The 23,926-nt window shown below is 50.3% G+C and overlaps 1 protein-coding gene and 1 pseudogene across 4 annotated transcripts; one reads left to right on the forward strand and one right to left on the reverse strand.

Annotated features, from left to right (window-relative positions):
* Positions 1 to 894: 894 nt before the first annotated feature.
* Positions 895 to 13,280, reverse strand: PAQR7 (progestin and adipoQ receptor family member 7). 4 transcript variants are annotated; one of them, XM_036025538.1, is made up of 3 exons: positions 13,217 to 13,280; positions 9,192 to 9,285; positions 895 to 2,984 (listed from the first exon to the last, which is right to left on the reverse strand). In XM_036025538.1, the coding sequence occupies exon 3, from the start codon at positions 2,961 to 2,963 to the stop codon at positions 1,917 to 1,919; it is 1,047 nt and encodes a 348-aa protein (XP_035881431.1). In that variant the 5' UTR covers positions 2,964 to 2,984; positions 9,192 to 9,285; positions 13,217 to 13,280; the 3' UTR covers positions 895 to 1,916. The 4 variants fall into 4 exon arrangements, with proteins under 4 accessions (XP_035881431.1, XP_035881429.1, XP_035881430.1 ...); XM_036025536.1 differs by lacking the exon at positions 13,217 to 13,280 and adding an exon at positions 10,220 to 12,445; XM_036025537.1 differs by lacking the exon at positions 13,217 to 13,280 and adding an exon at positions 8,856 to 9,112 and having other exon boundaries at positions 9,192 to 9,459.
* Positions 13,028 to 21,288, forward strand: LOC118500492 (annotated as a pseudogene).
* Positions 21,289 to 23,926: the final 2,638 nt, after the last annotated feature.

The raw sequence follows: 23,926 nt of genomic DNA on the forward strand, positions 1-23,926 counted from the left end.
TTTCCCTTTACGTTGGTATTATTTATGCTCTTTTCATTCATGGGAAATATGCTGTGTGAACGCGTTCGCGACTCTGCATAAGAAACGTGCATTTTTTTATGCTGAGTTAGTTATACTTTCTTATTTTAAATATAATAACTCCGGGGCGCAGGGTTTTTCCTTGTCTAAAAAAGGAGAGGTGGAGCCTCGGTTCAGATCCAAGAACTTCAAAGCTGGGACCCACAGCACTACCCTGAATGGTTAACATACCATCGAGTTTATTAATTACTTTGTAATTCAAAGAAACTAAATCTAAGCTTAACTATGAACATAGGGGAGGACGTGGAAAATGTTAAAGTGTACACTAAAAATTTGAAGTCAAGAAAGAACTAGCTTCCAGTCCTGCCTTCGTGGCTTACTGTGTGACCTTGGATCTGAAATATACATACATATTTCTTAGGCATTTGGAGATTTTTCTTCTCTGTACTTCCTAATTTGCCTTCACTGTACATATATTGCTCTGAAAAAAGCAATATTATAAAAGTTAACATATAGCAATACTATAAAAAGTTAACATAAAATCCTGCATGTTTGAAGGAATAACCTAAACATGAAATCTTTGTCAAATTATAAAATGAGATTACATATATTTTTAAAACATTCTTTTAACATCTAAATTTTATTTAGTAATAAAACTGCCCCCCACTTCCCTGCCAAAAAAGAGTTCACACATATAGTGTATAAGGCCCCAATGTCACCTCAGGCAAAGATAAAATAGTCACTGCCCTCTCCCTCCAGTACTCACTCCCAGGGGGGATCCAGTCCTCCCCCTCCACAAAAAAAAAAAAAAAAAAAACCCCACACCATAAGCAGACCTATGGACCTCCCTGGAAGAGGAGACAAAAACAAAATGGCAGCTGTTATCACAGTAACTTTATTGCATCTAGGACATATTAGAGACCAGACCACCCCTAGCTCCAGCCCCATTGAACTTCCATACCTCTAGGCCTTTCTTTGTAACCGTTTTTCCCCTGCCTAGAATTCCTTCCTTCTTCATCTGCAAGACTCCTATTCACCCTTCTCATACAAGACCCTGAGAGCCCCAGGCCATACTGATTATTCCCTCCTCAGTGCTTCCCCTAACAGTTCATTCCAACATTCAAGTCTTTGATCCTGCATTGATCCACAGGGCCCCTTCAACAACCTGCCCCTGAGCAGAAGCCCCGAAAACACTGAATGGCTCACTGAATCACAAACAAGCTTAACTAGGAGAATGGCTGGGAACAGGACATGTGCAACATGGAGGCCAAAGCTAGGAGTGGGGCTCAGCGTGTGGAACAGGGACTGAGAGGTATGTGGCACTGGATGAGATCCATTTGCACCTGACACAATCTTTAACTTTCAGGACTCTGAAGCTCCAAAACTCCAGGCTGGGGTTCAAGCAATGGTAATCCCTGTACACATATTGGCCCCGCCCCTTCCTATCCACCAGTGAAATCTCGCTAGATGGGAGTTGCTGAGGCCTCTGCTGCCCCTAAACTCAAATCTAATTCTGACCTACATTCCACCTTTACTAACTCCGCCAGACAATCTGGAAGCCCTAAGCCAGAGTCCTGGCCCTGGCTGACCCTCCCATCCTCATGCCTGGTGAGAGGCAATGGGGGGAGGCAAACCAGGGTGGCCCGCATCTCTATCTCTTTCCCTCTCCCAAGTCAGGGAGCTAGGGCAGGCTCAGGAAAGATTCCGGCAGCTCCAGGCCAATCCCTACACTGAAGGACCAAAGACTGGCCAAAGACACCCTTGGCAGCTGAGGCATGCGCAGAGAGTCACTGCATTCCAGACACAAACAACTTTACCAGGCCTTGTTCCCACATGTGGCCAAGACCAGACCCCTGGGCTCCCGCTCTACCTCCCTCCCTACCAACTGCCATCTCCCTTCACTGGGTCTTCTGATTGAGTTTGCGCCGCACCAGCTGGCTCAGGAAGAACGCGGTGAGGACACTGCTGCCCACGGTGAGCAGGAAGAGGCCAGAGAAGTTGTGGGGCCAGCGGGTGTGCAGTGGCTCATAGATGGGCCGCCGGGCCTCATAGTCCAGTGCCACGGCCTCCAGCTGAGCCAGCGTGCACAGTACCAAGAAGACATGGAAGATCTGGTGGCCCTGCCCAAAGAGGTGGCAGCTGCCAGGGAACCAGCGCTCAGGCATGAGGGCTGAGAAGAAAGCAGCAGCCAACAGGAAGAAGACCACCTGGCACTTGTGGTAGAGAAGAGCAAGGTCATCTGTGGCAGGGTTGGGGGACACCAGGATGCGGTGTGCCACCGGGCTGATGTCCAGCATATAGGCCAGCGCCGAGGGCACCTCCTGGCATGTGCGGCCCAGCAGGCCGGGCTTCTGGATATACTTGTTGTAGCAGGAGCCAGTGCAGGAAAGCCAGGCGAGAAAGGCGGCCATGGGCAGGAAAACAGTCTGCACCTGGGCATGCCAGGCAGGCTCAATGGCATAGTAGAAATGTGCCAGGGCACTGCCAAATTGGTACACAGCCACACCCACGTAGTCCAGGAAGAAGAAGTTATAATGCCAGAATTCAGACTTGGCCTGCAGGAGGTGAGCCAAGGCACTGAAGAAGAGGTAGGTGAAGGAGGTGAGGACAATGATGAAGAGGGGCATGGCGTGGGGGTCTCCCCGGAAGTCCACAGTCCCCACAAAGATGGCCAGCCGCAGCAACAGCACCAGGGCTGCCAGCAGGTGGGTCCAGACGTTCACTGCCTCGTTGTGCTGCTGGAACAGCGAGCGGAAGTAGAAGCTCCAGTTCTGATGCAGCGGCCGGTAGCCCGCGTAGATGTATGGCTTCCAGAAGAGGGGTGGTACCTTGGCTCGGTCTACCGTGAAGACAGGCTCTGGCTGCACAGATGACGGAGGCTCCTGGTGGTCCTGTCGCAAACTGGGCAGAAAGTGGCTAAGCTTCTGGGCCACCGCTGTGGCCATGGCTGTGGAGTGGGCAGGGAGCTGGGAGAGGGACCAGAGCAAAGTCAGGGGCTGCCGTCCTCATCCCCTACCCCCATGCCCAGTTTTTATTCCCTCCTCCCGCCCCCTTATCTCTACACTGAGTTTCAGGAGAAAGGAGTCATTCTAAGGGAGAGTTCATCTCTGACTCATGACTGTCCTGCTCCCTGGTGTATCCCAAATGCCTAGGACAGTGCCCGACACATAGTAGGTGCTCAATGAACATTTGAGGAATGCATTCATGAACAAGGCTCACTGCCTCAGCCATTTCCTTTCCAATCCAGGCTCCACACAGCAGCCCCTATAGTTTCCTCCTATGTTTATGCTGCCATCAGTGTTCACCTAGTGGTGACAATGACATTGCTAATAGATCAGCTGCCTGTCTTTAACCCCCTCAGTCTCCCACTGACCCTCCATTACCCTACATGATCTAGTCCGGGCTACCTTTCCCAGCCTTACTGCTCAACCACAATGCATTCAAATCCAGGCATAGCCTCACCAACCCACTGGGCCCGCTTCAAATACCCACAGTTTTGCATAAGCTGTTCCCTCCACCAGAGACATTTCCTCCTCTTGCCTGTCTGGCAAACTCATATTCATCCCTCAAAACCCATTTGTTCTGTGGTATTTTCCTGGCTCCCTGAACCTCAGATGATGACTTCTCTACTTGAGTTCCTACCATCAGATACTTATCTTCCAGCCTTTCCACCCCAGCCATGGTTGTTAACTCCAAAAAAATAAAACCTAACCCCTCACCCCAGTATTCAGGACCCCATGGTCTGCTCCCACCCTCATTTCCCACCTAACCCAAAGGTCACACACCCTGTACCAATTTCCTTTCCTTCCAGGAGCTGCCACCTCCAGGGGATCTCCTTCCTGCCCCCTCCCCACATTCCTCTGTGGGAAACCTATACTGGGTTGCACCATTTAGCATTTAAAACGCATTCACTCATTCATTCATTCATGCAACAAACTGAGCACTCCTCTTCTGCCTCAAGTCCTGTGCTAGATCCTGGGGAAGGCAGAGTAGAGAAGGATTTGAGCCCTGTCCTCCGAAACTTCATGATAAAAGATCGAGATCATAGAAAGGAAAACAAATCATAGCAAATGCTTACACAGCACTCACAATGTGTCACTGTTTTAAGCATTTAATTGACTCATTTACACTTCATAGCACCTATGGAACTGATACTATCTTTATTCCCACTTTTCAGACAACAAAACTGAAGCATGAAGAAGTTATCCACCCACCTAGCTCGGAAGCAGCAGAGGTACAATCTAAATTCTGTTCCTAGTCTTGATCATTACCCTAAACTGCCCTCTGCAAGGTAAGCTGGAGAGTGCTATTAATCATTTTATAATTATATGCTATAAATAGTTTTTATAGCATTTGCCTGGTGCCAGTTGTGCTTTATTCAAGCTTATCATTATTCATTAAATCAAATATCTATTGAAAATACAGCACCTGCCAGACAACTCTGATCTATCAAATAAATTCCCTCCAACAAGCTTATTGAACCCAGCATCCAGGTTTTCTATCCATCATTTATCAGATTTTATTACAGCTACTCTTGCACTGAAAGAGGCAAGGAAAACTGGGCAGGAAAAAGCATTCATGCTCTCTACCACCAACAGCACCACGATCATCCCCAAAGCCACTCACTAATTCACACACAGTCCAAGTATATGCAGGGGCCTTGCTGTACAAAGGCAGCATCAAGACGAACCCCTGCCCTAGTTGGTGTGGCTCAGTGGATTGAGCACCAGCCTAGGGACCAAAAGGTTGTTGGTTTGATTCCCTATCAGGGCACATGCCTGGGTTGCAGGCCAGGTCCCCAGTTGGGGACATAAGACAGGCAACTAATCACTGTTTCTCTCACACATCATGTTTCTCTCCCTCTCTTTCTCCCTCCTTTCCCCTCTCTCTAAAAATAAATAAATAAAACCTTTAACATCTATGATAGATGTTAAAGGTGTCACTTAAAAAGAATTCTACTTTGCCATAAAAAGGAAGAAAAAAATTTTAATATATTTTATTGATTATACTATTACAGTTGTCCCATTTCCCCCCACTCCACCCTGCACACCCCTTCCCACCCACATTCCCCCTCCTTAGTTCATGTTCATGGGTCGTACATGTAAGTTGTTTGGCTCCTACATTTCCTATACTATTCTTACCCTCCCCCTGTCTATTTTCTACCTACCATCTATGCTACTTATTCTCTGTACCTTTTCCCCCTCTCTCCTCCTCCCACCCCCCTGTTAATAGCCCTCCATGTGATCTCCATTTCTGTGGTTCTGTTCCTGTTCTAGTTGTTTGCTTAGTCTGTTTTTGTTTTTGTTTTTGTTTTAGGTGTGGCTGTTGATAACTGTGAGTTTGCTGTCATTTTACTGTACATGTTTTTTATGTTCTTTTTCTTAGATAAATCCCTTTAACGTTTCATATAATAAGGGCTTGGTGATGATGAACTCCTTTAACTTGACCTTACCTGAGATGAAGCACCTTATCTGCCCTTCCATTCTAAATGAAAGCTTAGCTGGATAGAGCAATCTGGGATGTAGGTCCTTGCCCTTCATGACTTGGAATACTACTTTCCAGCCCCTTCTTGCCTGCAAGGTCTCTTTTGAGAAATCAGCTGAGAGTCTTATGGGAACTCCTTTATAGGTAACTGTCTCCTTTTCTCTTGCTCCTTCTAGGATCCTCTCCTTATCTTTAATCTTGGCTAATGTAATTATGATGTGCCTTGGTACGTTCCTCCTTGGATCCAACTTCTTTGGGGCTCTCTGAGCTTCCTGGACTTCCTCGAAGTCTATTTCTTTTGCCAGATTGGGGAAGTTCTTCTTCTTATTTGTTCAAATAAGCTTTCAACTTCTTGATCATCCTCTTCTCCTTCTGGAACCCCTATGATCCAAATGTTGGAATGTTTCAAGATGTCCTGGAGGTTCCTAAGCCTCTCCTCATTTTTTTGAATTTTTGTTTCTTCATTCTTTTCTGATTAGATGTTTCTCTCTTCCTTCTGGTCCACACCATTGATTTGAGACCCAGTTTCCTTCCCGTCACTGTTGGTTCCCTGTACATTTCCTTTATTTCACTTAGTGTAGCCTTCATTTCTTCATCTAATTTGCAACCAAATTCAACCAGTTCTGTGAGCATCCTGATTATCAGTGTTTTTGAACTGTGCATCTGATAGGTTGGCTATCTCTTCATTACTTAGTTGTATTTTTTTCTGGAGCTTTGATCTGTTCTTTCATTTGGGCCATTTTTTTTGTCTTGCCGTACCTGTTATGTGTGAGGGGCGGGGTCTTAGGTGTTCACCAGGTCAGGGCAACCCAGTGGCTGGGTTGTGAGGCTGTGTGTGGGAACCGGGTCCAAGAGGGAACAATGGCACTTGCTCTGCTCTCTGCCGGATTTCAGTCACTTCCCCCTCTTCCCACAAGCAAATTGGGCCCTTCTGGTGCTGATTCCTGGTGGGTGGGCTTGTGTATGTTCTAGGGCCCTGTGGGTCTCTCCAACGAACTCTTCTGTGAGGCTGGGAGTTTCTCCCGCTGCCGCCGCAACCCCCACAGGTATTTTCAATTGCTGGTTTGAGGCTTTATTTCCCTGCACTGGGACCCTGGGTTGCTCGGTCTGTCCCGCTCCCTAGTTGTTTCTCCTGGTTTATCTGCGCAAGACTGTGTGACTACCCAGTCCACAATCCACCGCCTCGCTGGGTCCACTAGCTGCCGCCTTGCCATGAGCCCTCTCCGCCCAGCTGCCCATCTCTGCCCCTCCTACCAGTCTGGATGAATGTGTCTTCTCTAACTCCTTGGTTGTTGGACTTCCATACAGTTCGATTTTCTGTCAGTTCTGGTTGTTTGTTTTTAAGTTGTTGTTGTCCTTCTTTTGGTTGTGTGAGAAAGCACAGTGTGTCTACCTACGCCTCCATCTTGGGGCGTCGGTAGTCCCCAGAAAGAAGAAAATTTTATCCTTTGCAACAGTATGGATGGACCTGGAGAATATTAAGCTACGTGAAATAAGCCAGTCAGAGAAAGACAAATACCATCTGATTTCACTCATATGTGGAATCTAATGAACAAACTGAACTAACCGGCAAAACAGAGACAGACTTAGATGGAGAACAGATGACAGCTAGTGGGGGCAGGGAGGAAGGTTAGTGGTGGAGGGGTTGAGCAAAAAGGAAAAAGGACTGGTGGGCATGGATGATAGTGTCATGATAGCTGGGGGAAAGGGGAGATAAAGGGACTAAACAGTAATGGAAAAAAGATAATAAAGATTAAATTAAAAAAAATACAAGCCCCCAGCCCACACTCTTCCTCGCCCTAGCCTGATTTGCATCTGTAAGCTTCTCCCACAGTACAGTTCTGGAGAGCTCTGGTCTGTAGCCTTTCCCAGCCAGTGGGGAGGCAGGTGTGAAAGCAGGCATCACTGCAGGGCACAAAGCGGAAGGGCACTAGGACGTGGGCGTCCAGGGCTCCTCCACTTCCTGTTCCCCAGACAGCCTGGCACACAGCAGGTTTAGGAGGCAGACCTTGCTGGTGGACTAAATAATGGGGCCACTTCCATCCCAAGCACAGGAACACCCCTGCCCTGCCTTGCTGGTTGGGAAGCCGACACTGGATCAGCTCGTCCCCAGAAGACTGGGCTTCAGGCCCCACAGCCTGGCCTCCATGCTTGTCTACAACTTTGCCTTCCTGTCTCAGGACCTCAGGGAGCCGAAAACAGGCCTCTGAAAGCATCTCATTCAGCAACTTTGTTTTACATTGAGGAGACAAGAGCCACGAGACAGGAAGGCCTTTCCCAAAGTTGTCCAATCCAGGAAGGTTCCCGTCCCACCACAAGGGCAAAGACCAGCGAAGGACGACATAGTGTGGTGGCCTAGTTCCTGGGTCTCCGCGATCTGTTATATGTCAGCCGAAGGTTCCGTATCCCACTCTTAGTGCACCCCCAGGCACCGCAGCATACTGAGGCTCTGAGCTCCGAGAACTGCAGCAAAGGAGCCTGCTTCGCTTTATTATTGAACCTGCATTTGCCAAGCTTACATCACCAAGGATTCCTTTCCTGGAGTAATAATTATATTACAAAGCCAGCTAAAATGTAGTGAGTGTTTACTGTATGCTTACTCTTTACAACTCTGTTGCAATTAATTCTCATAACTAGCCTGTGAGGTAGATATTATTATGCCCATTTTGTTGCTGAGGATAGTGAAATTCAGAGAGGTTAGCTTCTCACCCACGGTCACACAGACACAGAGAGGTGGAGCCAGGATCGGGACCCAGCTCTCTGACTGCAGAGCACATACCCTTAGCCACTCCGCTGTGGCCCTGCCTCCTGTCACACCTATCTGCACCCCACAGAACTATTACCTGGGACAACACTGGTCTAAAGCTGGCAACCAAGTCCTTTCCTATGAATTATTCTCTTACGCTTCTAACAATGTTTCACATCCAGAGACCTCGGTCTCCCCCAGTCAGCAGCTCCCCACTGGCTCCGCACCACTGATGCCCTGGCTCACAGCGACCTCCCCCTTCACAGCTTTCCCCCTCACCCAGGCACAGTGGGCCCTAAACACAGAATGCAGAGGCCACATACTGAGATGACAGAGTTCCTGCCACCCTATTTCCTTCAGACCTCAGCCAAAGGCCCCCATCCATCTGGACAGGTCTATTTTCAGAATATTAGTACCCATATGCCGACTCCATGGAAAGGGGCCCCGGATTCAGGGAAAGGAGCAGGTGGAAGGATGAGGGTGGGCATGCAGAGGACACCCTCAGGGCACTCTCTGAGTAGTGTGCCCACCAGGCTGCCAGACCAGCCTCTTCCAGGCGTCTCACCCCCCACCCAGTACAGCTCCATGGCCCCCTTGCACTGCTTACCTAGGGGTTTCTCTAGAGCCAGGGGCTGATGACTTCTGCTGTGGGACTCGGCACATTCGCCAGATGCCAAGCACTGGGTGGCACTTCCACAGGTAGAGGGTCACTAGGGGCAGGGTTTCCAGGGACTGGAGCTGTCTTGTGTGATGTCACCAGAGGGTGGGGCTAAAAACAGCTTCTACTCCTCTCCCCTCCCCCCCATCACCACTCCCACATTAGTCCAATCCAGGCTAAACTCTGCCCTCCTGGCCAGACCTCAGCTGCAGAAGGAAACTGGCCATTGACCTCTGCACAAAACTTCTGCAGATACCAAAGGCTGGCCGAAAAGCTGTGACTTACCCAAGACCACACAGCAAGGTGGGCACAGTTGGGCTGAGACCAGTTGTCCGGGGCCTGGTTAATGGATATCAGGCAAACGGCTGGCTTTTGTCCCCTATGCAGTGGGAATCAGAATAAAAGTAAGTTAGGAATAAAAGAGACAGCAGATGCCATAAAGCCTCACAAAAGAGAGGGGCTTCGGATTCAGACAAACCAAGTGTGACTCCTGATTCTGCAACACACCAGCTGTGTGACCTAAGACAAGTGATCTACCTTCTCTGATCCTTCGCTCCCTCGTGGAAATTATTGTCTACCTCTTAGATTGCTGGAAAGATTCAGTTTATTAGAACATGGTTTTACACAGTTTAGGGACTCAATACAGTATTACCATTGTTATTCATTATCAATAGTAGTAATTAATTATTATTAATATTGTAATGGAATTATTTCTAGCCTGAGAGATTGGCTTAGGGTTCTCTAAAGAACTCAGTCCTGTTTTAGTGCTCAAGAGCTGGCTCCACTGGGTTTGGGGCCTTTGAAAGGTAACTGTGTCTCTTTAAATATTTACCTTTCGCTGAGGGTGCTTCTTAGGACAAGGGGAATTTGGCTGGAGTTTGGACTTCTGGGGACACTGACCTTACGAAATAAAATGTTCTCAGCAAAAACCATTCAGAGCGACCCCTCTGGGTTCACAGAGCCCTGAAGCTTTACACTTGCCCACAGACCCTAGAGAGGTGGCTGGGAAGTGAAACCCCCAGGGAAAGGGCCGAAGCCCCAGCAGCCCTCTCCCTGAACAAGCAGGAGTGTGAAGGGGAGAAGGTAAAGGACCTAAACCGTGTTAGCAGGTCATGCAAAAGGCATGTGACCTGGCCGGGCACGTCTTGCAAGTTTGGGAGGCTGTCGGGTTAGCAGAGCCTCCAAACTGAAACCTCCAGGGCCCAAGTGGGAGTCAGGGTCAGTCTGAGCAGCTCCCTCCTCCTCCCCCTCCCACCTCCCCAGCCCTCCCAATTCACATTCCCCTTTTCCTAAATTGAGGTCAACCTCCTCACCTGCTCCTCAACCAAGGCTTGCCACCCTCAGTGCCTCCTGGTCTCTCTACTGGATACACACTGTCAAAGAGTCCCCCCAGACCTCTGGGGGCAAAACTAGGGGACCAGGTTGTGGAGATGGGGTACTGCATGGGATCTGGAGTGGGAGAGGACTAGGTTGTACCCATCCCACTGATGTTACTCAGTGCCTGCTATACGCCAGGTGCAAGGAGTGCTCCAGGGGCTGGGAAGTGTGCGGAATGAAACAGACAGGCTCCCTGCCCTGACAAACAAACCACACAAACCAAATACCCAGGGGCCTAGGAAAGTCCAGCCCAGAGAGAAGCCACCCAAGTGGTGACTGAGAGAGAGCTGCTGCCTCAAGGGAAGGTGTCGACTACTCGCCTCTGGCAGACTATTTCAAAAGAAGCCAGGCTCCCATTTTTATGTGATGATGGGATTTCAAGTCTGGAACTTACCAGCTATGTGACTTTGCTAAAATTCCTTAACCTCTCTGAGCCTGTTTCCTTATTTAAAATCAGAGGATAATAACTACTTCAAGGGCTCTTGCAAAAGCAAAACAGTCACAGATCCTAGGTGTTGGCTCTGGCACAGCCTGGGCTCCCCTATTTTTGTTGGGTTCTAGTTTTGGCTCAGCCACTCAATCCCTGTGCGACCTCAGGTAAGTCCATTCCTGTCTTGGCTCTGTTTCTACAAATGTCAAGGACAGTGAACTCACCAGTAACTTCCAAGAACCCTTCAGGCCCTGAGACAACATTTGTCTTCGGCCAGTATTATGTGCCAGGAGCTTCCACAGTGAACAAAGTAGTTAAAATACCATCTCAATACTCTGGTTTCTGTTCAGATCGTATACATCTGTCACCTTTTTAAAATACCACCTCAGAGAACGGATAGCCCAGCTAGTAAGTTAACAATTAAGGGTAACACCCAAGGATATTAATACCCTGACCTCTTGGAGCTTAAGAGCCTAACTAAACAACACCTATTACAAGTGTTATTTGGTTACAATTCCACTTCTGTTGCCTCCTCTGGTAGCAAAATACAGCTGACCCTTGAACAACACGAGTTTGAACCACACAGGTCCATTTACATGTGAATATCTTCTCAATAAACATAAACGGTACTGTACATGTATTTTCCTTGTAAGTTCCTTAGTAATATTTTCATTTCTCTAGCTTATGTTATTGTGAGAATACAGTTTATAATACATATAACATATAAAATACATGCTAACCAACTGTTTATGTTATTGCTAAAGCTTTCAGTCAATAGTAGGCTATTAGTAGTTACATTTTTGGAGAATCAAAAGTTTTTAGGCAGATTTTTGACTGGAGGGGGCTGCACCCCAATCCCCTCCTTGTTCAAGGGTAAAATGTATTCAATGTTGCCTTTGTAGGCTCTGATCGTTCAGCACACTCCCTTAGAGATAACTTTGTCTTGCCATGGAAAGCAAAGTTTAGCCTCATTAAACAAAAATAATAGCAAGGCCAAGACCTGTGTTAATACTGGGGTCGTCAGAGGTGAACTCTCTTGGGGGATCCTGACAAGGATGACATAGTATGGTAGAGCCTGAAACATTAATAAGATTAGGCACTAACATTAATCATTTATACAGTTGCTTGCTTTTTACAAAGGACTAATATTAATAACTTACAGTTGCTTGCTGGTGACAACCTTCTCAACCTTCATCTAAGCTGGCATCAGAGCTCCAGAAGCAGGGTGGCAGAGCACAGCATGTCCATCCATCTAACTCTAAAACCAGTTCTCTTGCCCTTTATCCACTGTGGCCAACTCCCAGGCACCCAGTGGGTGGCCACAGATTATACAAGCAAAGTTTTCGTGCTGGCTGGAAGCAACTGGGTCACCTCCCTAAATGGAAACCAGTTCCCCAACTCACCCCAATGTGCTGGAAATGTCCTTCCACAACTTCCAAAACTGAACAGAACCCATTTTTATTTTTTGTAACTGTACTTGGAGGGGGGGCCTCTCCATTTGTACTGAAAAGTGTGATCAGAATGAAATAAATAACTCTTAAAGGGATTCTTCCACGGAGCCCAGACACACAGATGCTCTGAGGACAGGGAAGAACCTGAAGGAGGAACGCAGGCCCAGAGAGGTTGGGTCAGCTGGCCACAGTCAGCCAGCATGGGATACAGAAAAGGGACCTGACTTTCACCACTAACCAGCCACAAGTTCCCGGCTCCTCTGGGCATGGGAACTGAGGCTGGAGACGGTCTCAGACAGCATCCTGGCCCACCCACCCAGGCGCAATCAGGCTTTGAGAATCCATCAAACTCTCCAACCTGCCAGTCCTGGCCTGCCCGGGGCCACGCACTCCCGCCAGGCCTGCAGGGGCTGTCCCAATGAAACCTCTGGATCCTCAAAGCCCGCGGGCTTGAGGCAAACGCTGTGGGCGGTGTGCGGCTCCATCTTCCCCCACCCTCACTGGGTGAGGGGAACTCCCATGCTCTCCTGACATCGAGGGCGCTTCCCCATCGGGAGGGGCCCAGGCTCCTTTAGGAGCGAGAGCCCCTCTCAAGCCCCAGCACTACCGTTCCCACTGTTCCCGGCTTTCCAACCGGGACCCCCTCACATTACCCAGCCCCAGGTACCCACACCCCCTTTTGCCCCTAGAGTCTCCCTAGATTCCTTCTCCGGTGGAAGTAGCGAGCTCTTCTTCCCCTTCTCCTCCTAACTTCGCCCACTCATCCCCCGAGAAGGTCCCCTCCGCCTCGGCTCCTCCTTCCTGCTCCTGCTCCCTCCGCAGTGGTGCCCCCACCCCCAGCTGATTTCCCCTGGCGTCCGGAGATGCCCCAGCTCCAGCGACACTGTCCTGCCTCCCCCCCCCCCCCCCCCGCCACCCGCCCGCTCTCTCCCCACGTGACCCTCCGCACACCCACACACTCTGGTCCCTGGGCTGCCCGCAGCACCCTGCGCGCCGCAGGAGCTCGCCAGCTGCACGCCACCTACCCCTCCAACTGCGCCCCAGCCGGGTACCTGCAGCGGCGGAGCGAGCAGAACTGGAAGAGGCGGCCTTGCGCTTCTCCGGCCGTGAGCGCGCAGATAAGGGGAGCGGCTGGTGGCGGCCCCACCCCAAGCCGGGGGGAGGGCCAGGCAGCTGCTAGCTGCGAGCTGGGCAGCTCCAAGACTCCCGGCCGGGCCTCCGCTGGCGGAGACCTAGGGGAGCGCCAGCTTCTCCCCGACCACGTCCACTTGTTGCACACGGATGCAAGAAGGGTAATACACACAGACAGCGGAGACCTGGGAGCTTCTGCGGTTACTGTGCAGATTGGGAAACGGAGGCCCGAGAGCCGAAATTGTTGCCCGAGTGCCAGGGCTTGGTGGCGGTGGCACTGCGGAGGCTCCCTCCAACTGAGCGGTTCCCACTTCCGGGAAACTCGAACCACTGGCTCTTGAGTCTGGGCCTTGTAGATTTTATTCCGAGGGAGCAAGTTGTAACAGGAGTGGGACAAGTTTCCCAGATGGAGCCCGAGCGAGCCCCGCAGCCACTTAAACCCACACACCCCACCCCTCCCTAAGCTACTTCTGCTTGAGATAATGCCTGGCCTTCCCCATCTTCATCTCTGCCTGGGGAGCATCATCGAGCCTCTGCACCCCTATCTTGTTCAAGTTCCCACCTAAAGCCCTCTCCTCGGTAGCGTCCCTTGATCTGCGCAGGCGCAGGCCCAGGCCCGTTGTTCGTCCCGTGTTAGTCCATCTGGGGGAGATAGTCCATCTCTCCCAGGAGCCAGAGCATCTAAAGAGTGAGGGATACCTGCACATAGTAGGCCCTCAGTAAATACTGGACTAAGAATGGCAGCATTTGTCCACTCCCCAGGTGTGCAAAGACCTGGACCAGGCAGCGTGGGAGACACCCCACGGCATCTTGGGAGCGCACGGTATGATGGATGGAGGACAAAGAGAAGACGGTCCCGAGAACCGCTGCTCTGCCCTCGGGGAGCGCTGAGTCCACTGGGAAAGAGAGCTGTGGGGCTTGGTGACAGGACCCATGTCCTGGTCCTACCCCTGACTCGCCATGTGACCTTGGGCAAGCCCCCGTGTTCTCTCTGGGCTCCAGTTTTGTTGAGGTAAAATGGAATGCCAACCGGACAGGGCTCTGAGGAGGAGTAAAAAGGATGGATGTGAAGGTTGTCAGTTAAGATGTACCCAAGGAAGGTATATTTCTTTACTAAAATAAAATGCGTATTAACATAATATAGGAAATCGGTCTCTACTTCAACAGGTTCAAACAAACCCATAGAAATTAGTTAAATCTCCATTACCCATGGGGATGGGAAAAGTGACATAGAAAATCTGATCATTGAGAAAAGGTAAGGTATAGGAAATGAAAACAAGCAAGGACACTGTGGAGAGTGTATTCTATAAGATGAAATGCATTCTATCATAGTGAATAAATTTTTAAAACTTGGAAGGTGACTTGGATTCAGCTTCCATTTTTGGAACTCCCACCCTCTACTGAGCTTACTTTGAAAGCTAGAGTTAATTACGCTCTTCATGTGTGCAGCAACATGCCCTAAGCAGTTGCCATGACTACCTCCTTTAATCCAACAACCCTATTAACCCATTGTACAAATTGGGAAACTGAGGCTCAGAAAGGGGACCTGGGACTGTTATATGATCTCATTAACTTTGTGTATGAGGGGAGTGTGCTGACCCCCATTTTAGGGGTAGAAAAACTGAGGCCCAGAGAGGAGAAATGATGTATTCCAGGTCACACATCCCCTGACGTATTCAGGCTCTGAGAAGTGGACCTGAAGTTGTGCTTGGGGAGAAAAGTCAATTAACCATTAAACTTACCTGTGGGTATTTGAGAGCTGAACGTTAAAAATCACAGAAGTAACACAGTAATCAGTCCCGGCCCAGTATACAGCCCCTCACGTGCACTGTAGGCCCACAGGTGGGGCAGGTTCTGTCATTATCTCAGTTTGGAAACAGGCTTGGGAGGATGCTACTTGCCCAAGGCCTCGCACTCGGCTAGCGGCAGGCCTGGACCCGAGTGCAGTCCCTATCTGCTACACAGTGCTGCTATCAAGGAGTGAAACTGCGGGGCCAGGACGCTTTCTTCCCTGTCCTGTTCTGCTGCAACTCCTTTAGCACAGCCAAGGGCACCTCCCGTCCTACCCTCCTCCTCCTCCCCCAGCATAGGCAACCTCCCCCGCCCTCCCTGCCGTGAAGGGCAGTGACTCCACTGCTCTAGGAACCCTGGGCCCCATAATCCTTTAGCCGGGGAGGGGAACCTATTTAACAACCTGTGCATCAACCAGCTGCCCCCCCCCCACCACATCACAGTTCCAGCCCTCAGAGGAACAGGGTCTGCAGGGAGACGGGGTTCGTGCACACGCCTAAGCCAGGTACCTGAAAGGAGTCAAAAGGCTTCAGGAGTCAGACCATCAGGAAGGGCTGCAATGGCCCCAAAGTAAGAGAAAGGATGAGTGCGGGTCCCTGAGCTGTCCTGACACGTCACTGTCCTTTCCCCCAAACGACAGCATCATTCATTGGAGGCAGCAAAGTGCTGAAGCACGTAAGTGTATTCTGCCTGGACTCACACCTTAGGTCTACCACTTAGCAGCTATGTTACCCTGGGCAAGTTCTGTAACCTCTCTGGGCATCTACCTCCCCCATTCTAGAACACCAGCAGTAACACCTGCCATGTAGGATTGGCATGAGGGGCAAATGAAATAAGACATGTCAAGTGCTCACAGTGCCTGGCATATCGTAACTGCTCAGTAAATGCCAGTGATTACCCTATTTCAATCCTTTATTCCCTCCCTATGCCAGTTGGTGAAGAAAATAAAGGCCTGTTGTAAGTCTCCAAATTTTGAAGTGACTTGTTACGCAGCATTATCGAAGTAATTCCTGACTCATACATATAGCAAAGCCAGGACTCAGGCCCAGAGAGTCTGACCTAAGACCACATTCTCAACCATGCAGGGTGCAGTGACAGCACAATGTGGAAGGGACTGACTTCCTAAGAGATTCATTGCCTGCAGGCCCCTTACAGTGGGTCTTACAGGGTGAAGAGGAGTTCACCAAGCTGTGAAGGGGGCAAGAATTTTCCAGGCAGAGGGATCGGCATGTGCAAAGGGACAGAGGTACGAGTGATGGGGTAAGTTTAGGGAATGAGCCACTATGTTCTGGGGCTGGAGTATGGGGACCTGGTGACAGAAGATGACATCAGACAGGCAGGGAGAGGGGAGATATAGAAGGCCTTACCCAGGTGGAGGGTTTTATCCTGAAGGCCATGTGACGGCTAGAGTCAGAGGCCACGGAGGGTTTTCTTTGGAGAGATTCTGACGGGATGGGGTGGCTTTCCTCTCATTTCAGGCCTGGTGAGGGGGCCTCAAGGAGACCAGTCAGAGATGCTGGCAGAGCGGAGGGCAGTGGTGAGAGGGAACCGCATACCCACGTGAGCAGGCCACCTGTGTGTGCTGCCCCCAGGCCAGAGCTGGGCCAGAGGACAGGGTCAGTCTGGGGTGGCCTCAGATCCAGCCCAGGAAGTTCTCCTGAAGGGACCACAAGGCCTCAGCAGAAAGAGACTGGAGGCATTCTGGGGTGTCCTGAGGTTGGGGGAGCTGTCATAAGCAACTGGCTGGTAGAGGTTTGTCTGCCCTTCTCAAGGGATGTCCAGATGGGAGAACCTACCCTGACTTAATCAAAGACACAAAGGACCACACCTTCTGGGCCACCTCAGATTTTAGCCCCGCAGTGAGGAACAGACTGCTCTGGGCACAATGATCCCAGCTCCACCCCACGCACAAGGCCTGCCTCCAGCTTCTAGGCTCTCTGGGGAGCTGAAGTCAGCCTCCTAGTTAGGTGCAGAGAACTGTGGGCACTTAACAGCTGGTAACAGCCGCCACCCAATGGTATATTAAAGCCATTGGAGAAAGTCTCCCAGCCTCCTGTCCAAGAGGAGATAGCATGGGAGAGGCATTCTGCTTGCACCTCGGCCCAGAACCCAGGCTCCACTACCTAAAGCAGCAACCTGGAAGACACGTCCTCCTCTGTGCTTAGCCTCCTTGCTTGTCTCACTCTCCCCGCTCCCTTCCTTGGCCTCCTGGAGTCACCTCCCAAACAAGCTGGAAGCTCCTGAGGCTCTGTCTCCGGCTCTGCTTTGGCGGAGACCAGACTGAGACTTCCAGGGGAGCACCCCTACCCTCCAGTGAGAAAAAGAGTCAGCCTTAAGCCCCTGCCAAGCCTGACATCATGAATATTAGCTCAAGACGGTAATTCTGCAACCTCCCCTCTCCACCTCCTGAGAGACCTGGAGGGGTCCGACCTCGGTGGGGCAGGGAAGAGGGGTGGGTGGGCTCAAAGGCAGAAACAGAGAAGAATCCAACCGTGCGCTCCTTTCCTGGTCCAGACTCACAGTTGCCAACACATTCCTACCTCTTTACCTTTTGCCCTTGATGTTTCTTCTGCCTGGAACTCGTTTTGTACCAGAAGGGCCCGGCTCCATAATTTCTGGGGCCCCGGACAAAATGAAAACACAGGCCTCTGTTCAAAATGTAAGCATTTGAAGACAGAGACGGCAAAACATCAAACCAAGTGGGGGAGCCTTCTGAGCGCAGGGCCCTGGGTGTCCGCACAGGTCTCGTGGCCAGGAAGCTGCGCTGGCCCCAAACGGAGGACTGTCTGGCTGCCTCCAGGTCTCTGTTTAAATGTCACCTGATTAGGCTTTCCCTGACCACCTATATAAATGGGCCCCCGACCCCCGCCAGCACCCCATCCTACCAGGAGTCTTTTAATAACCCTTCCCGGCCTCATTTTCCTTCAGGACCCCTGACACACTGTCTAATTCTTCTCGCCAGAACGTCAGCCCCAGGAGGTCGTCAGCGCTCACTGGTCACTGCTGAATGTATCCCCAGGACTGGACCAGCTCCTGACACACGGAGATAAAGGGAAGGAATGGGCAAGAAAAGGTGTCTTCACACGTGGAGGAGGCCTAGGCCGGGGGATCAAAAATCTTCGAATATTCTGAAGTTGTGACTCTTACTTTCTCAAAATACTGAAACCACTTCATGAATTACAGCAATTGGAACCTTTTTTAAAAATCTGAGAGTGTCCAATAGAGTGATGGGCCCTGTTCCAGGTTTTAACCAAGGGATGAGAAGACCCAACCTGCAGAAAGTACCTAAACAGGCAGTGGGGGCAAAAGACAAAGCTCTTTTCTTTTGTTCAGTCTGCGGGCACCACGTGCCTACGTGTGCCCCCTTGCATTGACATAAATGGAGCGGACCGCCCAGGTCTGCTGCCTTCCGTTTCTACTTACCTGTTCTCAGAGACCATTCTTGTACACACAGGAATGTATGTGCACGTAAGGCTGCCTCTGTGAGCCCGAACATACAAGGCTTCCTTGATCCCCTTTATGGCCGAATGGTTTCCACTGTATGTATGCACCATAATTTACTTAATCAATCTCCCATTTATGAACATTTAAATTGTTTCTAGTCTTTTGCTTATGAACAATGCTGTGATGAATGACCTTCCCTTCACCTACATCATTTTGCCTGTCTGTGTGCCAGGATATTTGTAAGATGCAGTCCTAGAAGTAGAATTATCCGGTCAAAGGGAATCTTGGGAGATATTGCTAGGTTGTGCTTCGCCTTGGACTAATTTACACTCCTCCCAAGCAATGTATAAACGTGCCTGTGTCCGTTGCCACCTGAGTGTGGTATCCAGCCTTTTAATGTTTGCTGATTCACTAGGTGAAAAATGCAACCTCAGTTTTCTTTTACCTCGCATTTCTCCTATCATGAGTGAGGCTGAATGTCCGTAAAACACATGGTCTTGAGTGCAGCGGAGTGGAAGAGTGTCTCTCGGTTACTGCAGGACCCACGGCTCCCTGTGGAACAACTGCAGGTGGCTGTACCTGACCCAGATACACAGGCATTCCTGAGGTCATGGCCAGCATGGTGGACTGGATAAAAGCCACTGTTTACCCAGAGCAGGCAGACTGTCCATCTTCCAATATTAATGCCAAGTGGGCCACCCAAGTAGCTTTGTAGGACAGTCACTTTGGACTGGCTCTATGGTGACCCGATATTTACCCACTGACTATGCTCTTACTCAAGTCATGGTGAATGCTGTGAAACAAGTATTTGGTGGCCAGCACTGGTGGCCGTCACACAGAGCATCTAGTTTGTGCCTGGCTCTCTGCTCAGTCCTGGGAAAAGGAAAGTAAGTTACATGTTGTCCCTGCCCTCAACTTTCTTCATGGTTCCACACAACCAGCATGATCTTTCTGGGGGAGACACATAACAGTCACTTTTAAAAGCTCCAGAATATCCCACCAAGAGAAGAAACCATAATTTGTTTATTTCTCCACAGGTGCATATTCAGAATATTTTTATTTTTCTCTCTTTCTCTTTTTCTTTCAGTATTAAAATAGCATTGCACATAACCACATTAAAAAGCAGTATAAATACTGAGGAGTAAATATAGTGTAAGATTGTACAATGAAATGTACAAAACACAGCTGGGAGAAATTTTAAAAGATAAAAATATGCCCTGGCTGGCGTAGCTCAGTGGATTGAACACGGGCTGGGAACTAAAGTGTCCCAGGTTCGATTCCCAGCCAGGGTACATTCCTGGGTTTCAGGCCATAACCCCCAGCAACCGCACATTGATGTTCCTCTCTCTCTCTCTCTCTCTCTCTCTCCCACTCCCTCCCTCCCTCCCTTCCCTCTCTAAAAATAAATAAATAAAATCTTTTAAAAAAAAATATAAAAATATTTGGGGTGATAGTCTATGCTCATGGATTAAAAGGCTCAATATTGTTAAGATAACAATTCTGTCCAAATTGATAACATAGTAAGTACAATCGCTATCAAACTCCCAGCAAGCATTTTTTTTACAGAAATCAATATGCTGATCCTAGAAGTTATATGAAACTACAAAGAATCAAAAGTATTCAAAACAATTCTGAAAATGGAGAACAAAGTAAAGGACTTTCACTTTCTGATTTCAAAAGATAATACTGAACTGCGTGGCCAGAGCACTGTGGTGCTGGCGTAAGAACAGACATATAAATCAATGGAACAGAATTGAGAATCCAGAAATAAGCCCTTACATTTATGATAAAGTAACTAAAAAAGAAAAGATAAGTCAGACGTATATTTATATTTGCAAACTGAGTTTACAACTCAATAAAAAGATGAATAATTCCATTGAAAACTGGGCCGAGGATTTAACTATATTTTCCCCAAAGGCGATATGTGAACGGCCAACGTGCACGTGAGAAGATACTCGGCATCGTCAGTTACTGGACGGATACGAATCAAAAACACAATGAACTTCAGCCTCACGCACACTAGAATGGTTATGATAAAAAAGAAGTCAGCATCTAGGAGGTAAGGAAATCGGAAGCCTTATACGTTGCTGGTGGGAGTGTAGAATTGGCGCAGCCACTCTGGAAAACAGTTGAGCGGTTAGTTTCTCACGGAACTAAACATAGTTACCACATGGCCCAGCAACTCCACCCCTGAGAGTCCACCCAAGACAACTGAAAACGTCCATCCACACAAAGACCGACACACAGCTCTTCCGCAGGAGCCTGCCCACCGCTGCAGCCGTGTTGCTCATGATTCCTGAGAAGTTCCAGCACATTCGCAAGTATTCAACGCCAGTATCGAGGTTAATGGAAGATGGCCTTTGCCATCGCTGCAGTGAAGGCGTCGGGGAAACAGGGTGTGGGGCGAAGACGTGCTCAGGGGCGTTGAGGAAAGCGGACATTGACCTCACCGAAGGGCAGGAGGGCTCGCAGAGGATGAGGTGGAACCCACGCCAGGACAAGGTCCCAGACTGGTTCTCGCACACACAGAAGGATGCGAAGGATGGAAACCACAGCCCAGTCCTGGCCAATGGTCTGGACAACAGGCTTCATGAAGACCTGGAGCGGCTGGAGAAAATCCAGGCCCACAGAGGGCTGCGCCGCTTCTGGGGTCTTCGTGTTGGAGGCCAGCACACACCAAGATCACAGGTCACCGGTCGCACTGTGGGTGTGTCCAAGAAATAAATCTCTAGGCCTTGTCTGTTCGTAAATAGTTTATGTACCCATGGAGAAAAGAAGACTTATACACAAATGTTCATAGAAACATCATTCATAATAGCTCCCAGAGTGGAAACAACCCAAGCATCCATCATTGATGAACAGATAAATAAAATGTGGTATATCTATACCAGAAACCAGCAGCCTTTTTGGCACCAGGGACTGGTTTCGTGGAAGACTGGGGGTGGGGGTGGGGGTGTGGGTGCACATAACTCGGGTGAGCTGCACTAGCTGGCACATTGTGGATGGTGGGACAAGGGTGGGGGGAGGCAGGAGGCGGAGCTCAGGAGGTAGGCCAGCTTCGCTGGGGGCCGGCTCCTGACAGGTCACACTGGGGAGTTGGGGACCCCTGCCACTAAACAGAGGGAGAGAAACATGGATGTGTGAGAGAAACATCCATGGGCTGCCTCCTGTACACCCCCAGCCAGGGACCTGGCCTGCAACCCAGGCATGTGACCTTGATGGGGGCCTCAGATGTTGGAAAAATTTTAGTTTCAGGTAATAAGCTTAGCAATCGATGTATGTAAAAAGCTATTCTTTCAGGAACTGAAGGCATGACCCACCTGGACTCCAGGAGACCATACGCAGTCTACCTTCGTGCCTCAGGAGGACCGCAAGCAGCCAGGATCATACCTGAGCCATTGAGCTCCGGGGTGAGATGCCAAAGACACCGATAAAGACCTCCGCCCAGGGCGCAGGTGAAAGAATGCTGCAGCTTTTATCTGATAAACTTTGTCCCTGAATTCCAAACCCCTTACCTACACTTTCCTTCTCCTTATAAAAAGGGTTGGTTTAAAATGGAATTGAAGGTGGTCTACTAGGGTACAAACCCGCCACCTCCTCAGATCACTGGCCATCTGAGTAAAACGCCCATAAAGATTCAGTCCCCGTCTTTGCTTATTGGGTCTGGCAGGCGGCAGGCAGCGCAGCACGAATGCCAGCTTTTCCGGTCTCACCCTGACCAGGAATCAAACCAAGACCCCTTCGATTCGCAGGCCTGCATTCGATCCCCTGAGCCACACCAGTCAGGGCAGGGCGGGGTTTTTAAATGTGTAGCAAAGCCTGTGGCAGGTATAGGGAGCAGGAAGGAGGGGCAGGCATCTCTGGAAGTCTGATGGGCGGCAGTGGCAATGACAGAGCCTGAGGGAGCCTGAGGTTCCAGGGCAGGGAGCGCAGGGCCTAGGGCACTGGGCCGGCCCAAAGTGGCCCTTGGGAAAGATGAGTGGGAGGAGTGTGGAAGGGTAGGAGGGAGGGAGTGGAAGAGAAGCAACAAACCCAGGCAGTGCACTGAGTCTGAGTTCATTGTCACAAACTTGGTGGGTGACCTGGGGCAAATCGCTTCCCGTCTCTGGGCCTCAGTTCCTCCATCTGGAAAAGGAGGGGATTGAACTGATGACGATGAAACATCCTCTGGCTCCAGGGCTGGAGGACGCCACAAGCCCACAGGCTGGGGCAGCCCAGGCGGGGTCCCTGGTCTGCAGATCAGCAAGCAGATGCTGCCTGCCCTCCAGTCTGGGCAGGGGGCAGGTGTGGCGTTCAGGAACCTCAGCCCTCCCTGGACTCCCTGGCCACTCTGACACCCCGCCAGACACAGCTCATGGAAATTTCCTCTCAGTCCCTCTAGCCCAGCAGGGAACGTGGCTATTTTTCCATTTTCAAGTGGAAATTTCCACCCGCACCCCCACTGACAGCCGGTGGGAGTCACAGTGCCTCGGAGCTGCAGACAGAGAGCACAGCTATGGTGGGGAGAGACCGGCCCCCCGGGGTGCACCACGGGTCCAGGAGCCTCCCTCAAAAAGTACTGATGGAGCACCTCACCTACTGGGTGCTGGGACCTGTTCCAGGTGCCAGGGACACAGGACAGGACACAGTCTCTGTCCTTGGGGACCCTATCTGCTCAGGTGGGGAGGGGACTAGGCGTGAATACTGTGAATGACATGAGGCAGGGCAGGGAGACAGGGCGTGATGCCGGGGCCACTTAGAGAGGGTGGACGGGGAAGGCCTTCGTCAGATGAGGGCACGTGCTTGTGTTTACAGGGGGCGGCAAGTGCAAAAGCCTTGAGACCAAGGTCTTGGCCTGCATTCTGAGGACAGCAAGGGGAGGAGTATACGGTGAAAAGATCAGAGAATTTCCTTCAGGCGTCTCCCAGTGGTCAGCACCCGGGCTTTGATACTTAGTGCTACGTGCCCACCAAGGGTTTTGAGTAGTGGAGTGGGAGGATCTGACTTACACGAATTAATTAACTTACCCTACTACCCAGGGCTGCTATGTCTGTCAATATCAGTGACAGGCTTCTTCTCTCAGTCTGGTTCCAGCTCCTCAAGGCCAGGGCACATCATACTTGAGCATGAACTCACGCAACTGACACTATGCAGTTGCATCATTTGGAGGCATTTGCCCCAGACAGGGAAGGGGCCCAGCTCCTCCTCCTGCTTCTTCCTGACTGGCATCTGCCTGACGGAGTTTGTGTCATTAACTGTGATATCTTCCTGGGTTCTGTCGGCACCCCAATTGTCGGGTCCTTTTGGATGTCAACATTGCATTCCGGGACTCGGTTGCAAGCTGTCTCATGAAATGCCACCGGATTCCAAGCCCAGGAAGGCGGGCTAGAGGAGATGCTGTGGACATCTGGACCTCT

This window comes from Phyllostomus discolor, chromosome 5 (assembly GCF_004126475.2).
Source record: "Phyllostomus discolor isolate MPI-MPIP mPhyDis1 chromosome 5, mPhyDis1.pri.v3, whole genome shotgun sequence".
In the NCBI taxonomy this organism is placed as follows: domain Eukaryota; kingdom Metazoa; phylum Chordata; class Mammalia; order Chiroptera; family Phyllostomidae; genus Phyllostomus; species Phyllostomus discolor.

Excerpts from the sequence above, each read along its gene's own strand:
- PAQR7 (XM_036025536.1), bottom strand. The coding sequence starts at position 10,350 with ATGCAGTACCCCATCTCCACAACCTGGTCCCCTAGTTTTGCCCCCAGA. Across the intron at positions 9,286-10,219 it reads AAGCCTTGGTTGAGGAGCAG|GGGACAAAAGCCAGCCGTTT; the intron begins GTGAGGAGGTTG and ends CCCACTGCATAG. Across the intron at positions 2,985-9,191 it reads ACCTTGCTGTGTGGTCTTGG|CTCCCTGCCCACTCCACAGC; the intron begins GTAAGTCACAGC and ends TCCCTCTCCCAG.